At 37.9% G+C, this 12,016-nt stretch overlaps 1 protein-coding gene across 1 annotated transcript in view; it reads left to right on the plus strand.

Moving 5' to 3' along the window:
- Positions 1-12,016, plus strand: part of PREX2 (phosphatidylinositol-3,4,5-trisphosphate dependent Rac exchange factor 2) — a 171,693-nt gene that overhangs the window by 44,730 nt on the left and 114,947 nt on the right. The window contains exons 5-7 of the mRNA XM_038129126.1: positions 505-609; positions 3,266-3,367; positions 5,062-5,223. Coding sequence (XP_037985054.1) covers positions 505-609; positions 3,266-3,367; positions 5,062-5,223 — 369 coding nt within the window. The remainder of the gene's footprint in view (positions 1-504; positions 610-3,265; positions 3,368-5,061; positions 5,224-12,016) is intronic.

Genomic DNA, 12,016 nt, shown 5'->3' on the forward strand with positions numbered 1-12,016 from the left:
TGGATGATAGGAAGGGTAATGGGTACAAGTTTCTCCCCATGAAATTCCAGTTGGAAACCAGAGAAAAATTTTTCACAATGAGAACAATCAGCCATTGGAATAATCTCCCCAGAGAAAAAAATTTCACAATGAGAACAATCAGCCATTGGAATAAACTCCCCAGGGAGGTGGTGGATTCATCAACATTGGACACATTTAAGATTCCACCGGACAGGATTCTGGGCCATCTTGTCTAGACCATGCTCTTGCCAAGAAAGGTTGGACCAGATGATCCTTGAGGTCCCTTTCAGCCTTGTTTTCTATGAATCCGTGCTTGAAATTCCCAAGTGGTGCTTCCAGACTGTTCATAATTTGAGACTAGACCTCAAATAATAAGTGGATGAAGAAGAGCTGACTTTCTAGAATGAAGGAATATTAGCTTTGCAAAGGGTTCATTTCATTTTATTAATTTAAAAAAAAATCAAAATGACAAGTGAAAAACAATGTCTCTTTTTGTTTCTGCAGAAGGAGAAATTCCGTATCTATGACGAGTACTGTAGTAACCACGAGAAGGCACAGAAAGTTCTTCTTGACCTGAACAAAATAAGAACAGTGCGGACGTTTCTTTTGGTAAATAAACTTTGAGTTGGTGTTCTAACTTCATATTTTTTAGATTTTTTTTCACCTCCACTATGCAACAAGTACAAGCACACTTGCAAGTGGTTAGCAGACAATTTTAGGTGGGGGTGGTTTCCAGAGGAAGGGGGTGGTTAAATCTTATTTTCACTGCTGTGCTTGGATCTGTAGATAATACAGAATTAGGCAATATGCCTTGAACATACTGGCCAGGACACAAGGGTGTGAATCTCTAGAAAGGACAAAGAATAGGATAAAATAGATGTGGAGGGATAGGGAAAGGAGTTATAGAAAGGAGCTGAAGAAGTACTATTGCAGACAGAGAAATCTTTTGTTGTGGATCATTGAGCAGCGATTCTAATCTTAGATGCTGACTTAATCCAAGGTGAAAGAAACAGCTCCATAAATCGTCTTCCACTTCATAAGACAAGTAAGGAGGGGTTTGAAGGTGTTAGGTGTGATAGTCCTCATGGTTTTTCAACAGCAAAACAAATTTCCACGTAAATATTGAGTTTGCTAACAGGTGATTTTAGTTGTTAAAAGCAGGATTCAGTGTGGAATGGTTTTTGTGTTTCCTCCATGGTGTTCTGTGGTAAAAAGGTCAGCTTTGAAATGAGTAGTCTACTATATTGGAACTTAAATACCTGAGCAAGTGTCTATGGATATGCTATCAGGTTTTGGAGTGATCAGATTTGATCATTGTGTTTGGGGACTGGAGAATAAATGACCCTTTCAGCAAAGCATCACAGATGTGTTTGAGAAGAAAAGATTCTGCCAATGCTGACAGTATCACAAGTCTTCAGTTAATTTTATTAATTATTTTTAGCATGCAGTAGGGTTCCACTACTGCTGTTGACGGAGTTCTTGGTAAAGTCCTATTGCAGCTCACTGATGCTTTGGAAGATACCAGATCTGAGTCCCCAGCTGCACTTACAGCCAAGTTAATGAGCAGTGTGGGAATTTCCTTATTGTGGGAGATACTGTGTGACATGAGGCATCATCTGCCTTTTTGCCAAGAATCTCTTACACAGAAATGGTTATTCACAGTTAAAAACTCCTTCAAAGTTGTCCTATTTTTCCTCAGTGGTTGACACAGTATATTTTACTTTGTCCCAGACTGGGTAGCTTCATAGACATGGCTCTTGTATTGGGAACAGCATGGCCAGACTCAAGAAGAAAGGGTGAATGCTGACTACAGAGGCAAAAAGCAAAATACTCTGGAGAAAGATGGCAAAGAGCTTTTTTTGTGACAGAGGAAGCCAAGTGTGCCATTGTGGCAGTTCATGGTGTGTCTGTTATAGATGCTCTGGGGCACATGCAGAGGTCTTTCTCATCTCGTTTGTGTTCCTCATAGATTTAGGGCATGATTTGAAAGCACAGTCAAAGCCTTCTTTGGTGTTTGGGTCATTAGAGTTGTGGTTATCTATAGATTACTGGGAGCTAAAAGCAGAAATTTTGAGGCTTTGAGTATAGAGGCAGTTGTTATAACAACTATAGTCTGCATTGCCATTATCTTACTTGGTCTTTATCAGTAAAGCTTTTGTGTTAGGAAGTGAAATCCTTTAGGCTAAAGCATCCCTTAGAATAAGGCAGAAGCTGGTTAAGCATGAGTACAAAGAGACTTAGAAGTGGTTGTGCAGATCCCCTAGCAGCACTGGTTGCAGGATAGGTGTGTTGGGTGGCCACCCAGTTGTGCAGCCTCTGTTCCATCAACAATGCGTCTGCATCCAGATCTGTGGCCTGTGTCGACATCTCATCTGGCTGTCTTAAACTGCTTTTGTTTAGTGTCCTCAGTTTAGACAACTTGTTCTTTGAAGCTGAGATTATCTCATGCCATTGCATCACAATTCCTCTGATCTCTCCATAAAATAATTGTCATCATTACTTTAGGTATTTATGTACTTAAACTTTAATTCCAGCAATTCCAAATATTTGCTGTGGTGTGCTTTGTGTGTTTTCTTATCCCCAAAAGCCCTTATTCTTTTCTCTCTCTCAGCTGCTTTTATTGGGTACTTCCACCCAATGTTTAATTTACTCTCTGCTTCCATAATCACATGTCTTGTTGAAACTTTTTAATAGCCTTTTTGCCCATGACTTTAGGATATTTTATTCATTGCACATCAAATTTAAATATAGAAACATGAAAATAGAGCCTGAGTTTTTTTTTGAAGTGTGTAACAAAAAATTAAATGTTAATAGGATGGCCATATTCAAACATTCAAACCATCTTTGGTACTACTTAATAGGACAAATGCTTTTTAGAAACGGCAGCAGCTATAGTGGTCACCTGGAAATATTTTTATTTTTGTTTGTTGAAGTCTGAAAGCATATTTTGAGCATTTTATTTACTGTTTTTTCATTTCAAACTGTAAGAAAAAGTCCTCTTCATCAGGCTGGATGAAGAAGGCACTAAGGCGAGAGGCCTGCATTCTGCCTTTTTGACTTCCTTGTCATGCGTGATAGCCTCTGCATGTGTTCAAGCCTGTACTTTTGACAGTCTTGCAAACCTCCCTCCTTATATATATATATATATGTTTACACAGTTTGTGTATACTTTAGCCAAACACTGCTGTATACCTATGCCCTTGTCTTTATTTCTGGTAATTTTCTTGGGGTTTTTCAATAATTTGTGAACCTGTTCCCACTCCAGAACTGCATGCTCCTTGGAGGACGCAAGAACACAGACGTACCCCTGGAGGGATATCTAGTGACACCAATACAGAGAATATGCAAGTATCCCCTTCTTTTGAAGGTACTCACAAGATTTTTATTGAGGACTTTACACTTCCTGTATAAAACTGGTTGCTAAGCATGTTTCTGAACGGCAGGAACAATCTTTCTATGCAGTGAATTATCTCTTTATTAAGATATTGGACCCAGCCTTGCTCCCATTAAAGCTGGTGGCCAGTCTTCTGACATCAGTATTAAAAGAACTGAGGAGCTTGGCTGGATTGAGATGATTAGCTCTGTTCTGCTTGTAGTTGTAAGGTTGCCTCTCCATTGTTGGGCAGAAGTGAGCTATTTGGGAGAGTTTAATGAGACTAATTTCAGTTGGGTTCAATCGTGCCCTTGCTTAAAATGCTTGGGATAGCAGAGTTTGTTGGTGGTGTACTTCGATGGTGCTAATTTACCATCAATGAACTGAAAATGAAAAATATTAATGGATTTTTTCACAAGAAAAGCTGTGGAGTAACAGTAAGGTGCCGTAAATGGTTTTATGTACAATTATATGTTTATTGTTATCATATTGTGACAGCTTAAATAAATGAAAAATGCTAATGTGGTGATAAATATTAGATATTCAAATATCTGGATTTGTAATTTACTCTGTTAGGAAATAAAATACAAAAAAGTAAGTATTTCAAGAAAATTGTTGCCTAACAAATTAAGATCTTGTATTGTTTATTGTTCCAAACTCTGAGAGGAAAACCAGACCAGATTCTCCTCTAAAAGCTACCTGAAAAATGACTATTGAACATCGTTTTTCACAATGCATGTGTGAGTGTTGATCTGCAAAGTTGCCAGTTGTGAGGCATATGACATAAAAAATCTAGTAAGAAACAGATTAGAATAAAAAAAGTTTTTAAAACAGATTGAAAATACAATCACTACAATGAGGTGTGAGTCATCTGAGATAGCTGTGGCTTTACAGTTCCCTTGGTCTATTTTGAAATGATTTTTCTATTCTGTTTTTGAAAGGCATACAGATAAAACAGGGAAAAATGACTAATGAATTACTCTAGAGCAATGAAATGAATATATTAAGAAAATTTGAATACAGGGTGTGGTGGTGGCAGGGTTAGGGCTTTGCTGAGGGCTGTTCTCAGCCAGCCCAGCTGTAAATGGGGAGTTGGTAGTTTGAGATGGGAAATCTCTAACAGATGCTGGTGACTCCAGTTTTGTTTATCAGCATGGCTGCCAGTACATCTGAAATCAGTGAGTCACCTAAGACTGCTTTGCTGCATTGCAAGAGGTTAAACAATAGTGTGGAGCTAAAGGAATGTGTTTTCTGCCCTGAGTTGCAGGAAAGGCAGGTGTTAATTTTGACATTAGAGAACTACTGTTTTTTTAAGCAGAATTGTTATCCTTGCTCTTGAACAGTTGTATCCTGCAGAATATAAAAAACAAACAAACCCAAACCCCAAAGCTCAACATGAAGAAACATTGTTGGAGGAGAAAGTAGCTGAAATGCAAACTTCTTCCAAAATCATGATGATTATGTATTGTTAATAATTAGTTACTCTTGAATTTTAGTGTCCTAGGACCATTTTAGAAGGGTTGCTACTTTTCTGCTTAACAAAAGAGAAGAGTGGCTATTTTCTTTTTGTATGCTGGTTTGGTTTAAGTCTCCTGTAATGGACCTTTAGAGATCAAAGACTGGTTTCTTTTTTTCTTTTATTTTTTCCCTTCTCTCCCCCCGCCCCCCTTTTTTCTATGTCTAAATAGGAATTACTGAAGCGAACTCCAAGGAAGCACAGTGACTATGCAGCCCTAATGGAAGCTCTCCAGGCCATGAAAGCTGTCTGTTCCAACATAAATGAGGCCAAGAGACAAATGGAAAAATTAGAATTTTTGGAAGAATGGCAGTCTCACGTTGAAGGATGGGAGGTACTGTCATTACTGTCATAAGATTTGTTGCTTTCTGTGTTGAGGAGGGAGTAACAGTTTTCCACAAGTATGTGTTGCATTGTTTTGTGATCCTGAGGTTCTGTCAAGTCCACAGTTCTGTGAAGTCACAGCTTTTGAGATCTACTCTGTAAATTGAGTTGTCCATGACTGAGCAATGCTGTATGAAATAGCAGACTTCAAGGGAGGATAGTTATTTAGCATTTGTATTAACGTATATCTGTGCACACAGACACATTTATAAATCCTAATTTAAATGCTGATTTTATTTTACTGCTGTCTAGGCTGGCCTAGCAGCACTTTGTCTGGTTGAAAATTTTTTTTATTGTTTTTGTCAGCTTGTTGGTAGTCTCTTAATTTTGGGTGAGCTAACCTAATTTAGACATATTCAATGGAATCTGTGTGAGATTTGTGGGGCTTTTTAATGGTTTGCAAATGGAAGAACTTTAGTGTTCCAACCAAGTTTTGTGAAGTAACCATAGATCTGGTTCTGAGTTAGAATTTTAAGTAGTAACCAGAAGAGCCACACTTTCCCCAAGAAAACAAAAAAGATCAAGTAGTTGTAGCACCAAAATCTTCCTTTTGAGCTATTCTGAGCACTGTAATTAGTTCATAAGAGAAGGCAGGTGCAGATAAGAGTGTATCTTTAAATTCCCTTGGTTGTTTTGTATTGATGTGTCTGAGCTGACTGCACTGGGGTGGAAGGCAGCACAAATGAAGGAAATATAAAGCAAACAGTATAACCATAGCCAAAACTGGCTTAAAAACCCAAAGACGCAGGCTTTTTGAGGCAGATTTCAACATGGAAGCAATCCTTTGCTTTTTTTGAATACTTTGCTCAAATATGCTACTTCTCTTCCTGAGAAAGCTTAAGAACTGGCGGAAGAGGTTTTATCTCTTTAAGCTTTGTGGAAAGCTTGCAGACTGGGAGATGTAGCAAGAAAAATGTGTTTGTTGCATATTAGTCTGGTACTGAAACACCTCGGTCTATATAGTGGGGAAATTCCTTTGCATGGTGCCTAGGAAAGGAAGGGTTAGGGATGCGGATGGGACACTGAAGCAAAGAAAGCCTCAAGAAAGACCTGTCTGAACTTTAACTGAGAGAGTTCCCCACGAGGTCTGACAAATAACAATTAGAACATGGACTAGAATGGGCAACTTTTAAGTACATATTTGTAGTAATAGGTGAAAAAGCAGAAATAAGAAATAGTTTGTGCATGGCTCTGTTCCCTCCCTGCACCTTCTGATTTTACTGTACCTGCTGTTTCGTGTAGTTTGCTGTGCCTAAGGATATGCTCTGGTTCTGCAGTAGTGGATTTAGCTTTCCCCTGTCATCCAGAAGGATTCAGCCGAACAAGCCACTGTCTGAAAGGAGCACAGATCTGAACAAAGACCCCCCCCTAAATACTACCCATGACACCACATAATTATTTCCTGTATGCTCCATGTGAAATCACCTGATCAGTGGACTTTTGCAAACCTTTGGTTTGTCATTAATTGAGTAGTGTAGGAAGATTTGGTTCATTCTAAATGTGGATTAAGTGACTAATTTTACTTTAATCAAAATTCTTCATGTTTCTTCAGTGCATTGTGTGATTTGAAATGCTTCACTTCAGGTATTTTTTTCCTTGTGTAGAGGCATTTTCAAGAATTGCTTTTCCATTTCTGGCACATCATCTCATGCTGGAGCTCAGTGCACTGTAATGTTTTGGTGGAGGATGTTCACTATGAAATACCACTGAAATTCACCATGAGAAGGAATTTTAGCAAGTAGAAAAGTGATCTAATTGCTGGTCCATATTCAGACAAAACTTTCTGCCCTTATTTGTAACCCTCTATCAGAAATAAAAGAAAATAATTGAAAGCAAATGCTACTGTATTGTTTGTAGGATTTTAAAAAACAGAGGACTAATATAAAGTAAAATTCTAAATTTTCGAATAGAGAGGAGGTCTAGTTGACATCACTTAACAGCTCCTTCTTTAGATTAGGTGGAAATGTGCTTCCTTCTTATAATTAGCTTGAAGTTGCTGTCATCAGCAGTAACTTGTGAAGGTTAGTGTATCTGAACATTTAAATGTTTATGTGATAACCTCATGATAGGAGCAATTGCAAATTAAGTGCTCAATACTTTCTGGCAAGGAAATTTGCTAAATAATCCTTATTGTCTATCACCACTTTATTCCTTCTATGACTTTTTACTTTTCAATTAAATTTTATACTGCACTACAGTGATTAAAATTCTTCTAGTTGCTTCCAGTGTCTGAGTCACAGATATTTGTCAAATCCTTCTTAATGAACACACTCAAGTATAAAGTTACAGTATTATTAACTCAGTGCATTATTAGTCATATAAGTTGGTTAAGAGCTTACTGTTCTCAAACCTCTATCCCTGAACAGGGAATGCGCTTTCCTGCATTAAGTTTCTTCTGAATTCTAGGTAAAACATCTGGTAGGAAATATGGTTGCTTTTGGAAATGTGTTAATGAGCAAATGTAACAATAAAGAAGGAATGGTAACAGTATGGACATAAGCATTTGAAACAGACTTTCCCTGTGCTCAGAATGTATTCTCTACTCCGTAACAAAGTAATTTCCTACCAGCCTTGGTGGGTTGTTCTTTTGATTTTTTGTTTTATTTTTTCCACCTTCCCTCTTCCTAGATTTCATTTTAGGGTTTCACGTGTGCTTGAACTCTGAAAGAGTGCCATTGTCTTAAAATAGGATGTTTCCAGTAGAGTTATGTGGTGTTTGTTGTATTTTAGCTGATTGGGTTTGATATCATATGGCAACCACAGTGTGCACAATCTGGCAAAATTGCCTTGATCTTAAGATGTGCATCTTTTTTCAGACATAGTATAAGGTTAGTCCTTGAAATAGCAAGAATTCCAGAGCATGTATATGAGCTAACAGTATTTTGAAGGATTCCCAACAACATCTACAAAAACAAAAGTTCCTGAATGCAATGTTTGAGAGTGGTTTTAATTAAATAAACATCTGGTTTTCTGCAATGCTGAAAATAAAGAGGCAAACTTGTTGGAGATTTCCTTCCAGAAGGAAATGCTTAGCACATTGCTTGGCCCCAACTAGAAGGAAAGGGAAAAAAATAAAGACTATTTTTAGGATCTGATCAAAGCATGACTTGAATTCCTATACTTAAGTGTCATAAAATGAAGCTTGTGTTTATTATGATAAAAATACAGATTCATGGAAAAAAATGGAACATCTGTTTCAAGAAAGATGATTTTGAATATAATGACTTTCTCACTTAATTTCCTAAATTGTTTAATTTATTCACCTGAATTCAGAACTTGTGTAGGTGGCTGTCTCAGTTGGAGAATGGCTCAGCAGCTCAAGGAGTCTGTCAGTAAAATTTGCGTGGATGTTTCAGTGAGAGAAGAAAAAATAAAATCGTTGCATTTGTTTGTAAGTTGGAAGCTGAACAACCCAATGTGAGTCATAGGCCACTTAGTGACAGTAGCATGGGGTATTCTGTTCCTTTCAATTCCAAAAATTACTCGTTGATGTGATTCCATATCATCAAGTAATATTTTACCTCAGATATAGTCTCTCTCCTTCCAGTGTTTTTATTTTTTGATATGGTCATGGTAGCCTACATTTCAGACCTCTCACCTTAGCTGTTTCCTTAGTTAGATTCAAAGATGTCTGGCTGACACCTATGGTTATCAGAAGCCAGTTATACCTAAATAGCCAGCAGGCTCCAAGATTTGATGGGCTTTTAATTTCCATAGCAGCTCTCCTCAGAGGGCACAGAGTATTTGGTTGGGGTGCTACCCACAGAAGAGGATTACTGAACACTCTTTAGTGATCCAGTAGGACAGATGGAGGCAAAACTAGTCTAGATTCACAGTATAAGTCTGCTTTGCAGGTTGTTTTTTCCCCCAACTGAATTATTTATGTGATTTGTTGGAAGATGATTAAAATAGGTTTGTTTCTACAATACATGGCATTTTCAAATTGACATATTACAGAAACACTGGTTTCACTGAACATAGCTCATGATTTCTACTTGCAGATACTTTAAATATGCAGAAGAATGAGTAGCATAGTAGTAGTGATTTCACATTTAGGTTGAGCAACTCTGTCATCTCCTCTTACAAGCTCTGAGTTTAAATGTCCGTGAAAACTTTGAAATAGCAAATTGCTCTTCAAGTTCAAGTTGCTCATACTGGAAATTCCTATGGTAGTTTCAGTGTGACTGCTTAATGAAAACACATTTGTATCAGAAGGTTTTGGTAATACTTGTTCCAAAAATATTGTAGGTAGTGTTCAGGTTTAGCTGTGCAGCAGAAAGTCTCACCTGTTTCTGAGATGAGGATGACCCCTCATATGTTACTGCAGCCTTGACCCTTCCCCCATGAGAGGGACAGCTTGGAGCTGGATGAGTGAATTGTCCTACTGGGCTGGATATCAGCTGTAGCTTGGTGTTCCTGCTGAGTACCCATTGGAGGGTTAAGGTGTAGCTCCATCCTTCATGAAAACTTGTTATGGTTGTCGGCCCTTTGAATTGCACGGTAGATGTGGCAGTGCTTGTGTGTGCTCTCTGCTTCATCCTTCCTCAGGCATGTTTTTCATCTCTAAGGGATGTGGTGGAGAGCCATGCTCACCCCAGATTAGAAACAGCAGTGCTTTCAGATAATATGCCCTTCCATTTTTCTCCATTTCAGCTCCATGCCCACCTAAAGTCTAGAAACAGGCAAGTCCTAAGTATTACATAGGCAGGGGAGTGACAGGGGATTTTCCTGCACTTGCACTGTTATGTAGGACAACAAGATGTGACTTCTGGTCCTGTTTTCTTATTCCCTTGGACTTCAGCAAATAAAACAGCCCTAACAAAATTCACTGACCTGCGATCACACCAGCATGGGTTTTGATCTTGTCAGAAGGTATCTGAGAAGTGACATTGACACTGTTCAGTCTTTGGATGAAATGTCTCAGAGGGAAAAAAGTATCTCTAGAGCCTTGTTTTCATTGCCTAGCGGTATATTTTACAAATGGAACAAAATTAGGAGGATAACGAACGGTAGCAATGTGGGACAGACAACCCTCACTGCCATACTGTCACGTTAAACTTGAATCATGAATGAGGTGATTGTAAGTAAGTCAGGTAGCCTGAATTATATATACTTAAAATATGTATTAAATGTGTTATTTTATAACAAGATGCTGGCACAGTAGCAGATCTTGTTAGGACTGTTGGGGAAAGGTTGTGTTTTTCTATAGTGAAAATTAAATTCTTCAATAAGAAAACACAATTTTTTTTATAAAATCCTCTCTGTGAAAAGAATTCTAACCTTTTTTAGAAAGCTGAAATTTCTTGTACAATTCTGAAGCCTTAAGCTGATATTTTTTGGCTTCCTTACAGAAAACTACTATTTTTCTGCCAAGTTGAAGTTTTGTGTAAAAAACAAACCAAGACCCTTTAGAAAGTATCCAACCTTTTAAAATGCAAATTGTTAGTAAGTACTATTCCAGCAAATTTGAAACACAGAATAAGATATTGTTTACTCTTTAATACACAAAAACAATGAAATGGAATTGAAAAAAGTGACCTGTTTTTCTGTAATTATAGTCAACAAGCATTGCACACAGTCCTAATTTATGCCTAATTTATATCATTGAGTGTGCTTTTAAAATGTTTCAGTGTTTGATTTTGAATAAAACTGTAAAATTGCCATGCTGGGACTGATGCTGTGTTAGGAAGGTAAATATGCTGTAGTGGCTATAGGTGACATTCATCTTTGACTTGTTTGATCACTTGATCCTGAATGGAAGCACTAGTGGTTAGTTAATACAGATCCTGAAGTGGCTTTGTTTAGAGACCTGGATTGTGTTCCAGTGTGATGGTTGTGCAATCTCACTTATCTCTGTAAACAGACTGCATTCTCCTTAGGACAGTCTGAGCTATTGCTCAATATTCACAGCTGTGACATACAGAGGATGGACAGAAGGATGAAGAACTGTGAGAGCAGAATGCGTGATCGCTTCTTGGCTCTTAATTGAATCCATTTTTCTTTGGACTACTGTGGTTAGATCAAGAAGAGGAAGTAACTGCAGCTATCACATGCCTAAACTATTCAGAACATGGGTAGATGACAGGAGAGTCCTGGCTTTTTGCAGGTTTTCCAAGCTGGCTTTGACTCCCTCAAGTCAGGAAACTCTGCAGACCCTGGGTGTGTGCTTGATGCAGCCAGCACAATAGATAATAAAATTATCAATAGGCTTGCATGTCTGGATGGGCAAGCACATGGACAGCAGCTCAGTCCTACAGGAACATGATTTTTCAGATTAGCAAAATGCACCTCAGAATTCAAGGTAGGCTTCCTTGAGAGGGACATTTCTCTTTGCAAGACATAGAAGTACCATGAATTTTTCTTTTTCTTTTTTTTTTTTAATTTTTCTTCTTTAACATTGCTTCTCTTTCATTAAATTTTATGAAAATGGCTGACAGCCTTTTCACATGAATGATCTGTCTTGAAGCAAAAATGAGGCGTGGGAAGTTTAATCCCAAACATCTAAACCTTACCAAAATTCTGATGTCTTTGGAGTAGTTTAGGAGGAAGTATACTAGGCAGTCCTAGCTGTACATGCCACTCTTAGTTTTGCCCAAGTTTTATATCTTGTTGGTTTTTAATTTTTGTTTCTGTGCTTAGCCTAATCTAGTGTAGAAGTATCTACCCTTAGTAATGTTCAAATCCCAGGTTGCTTCAGCTTCCAGTTTCATCATGGCACAGATGATGTCTTGTAAAGCCCCATT

The sequence above is a fragment of the Motacilla alba genome, chromosome 2 (genome assembly GCF_015832195.1).
Source record: "Motacilla alba alba isolate MOTALB_02 chromosome 2, Motacilla_alba_V1.0_pri, whole genome shotgun sequence".
Classification (NCBI taxonomy): domain Eukaryota; kingdom Metazoa; phylum Chordata; class Aves; order Passeriformes; family Motacillidae; genus Motacilla; species Motacilla alba.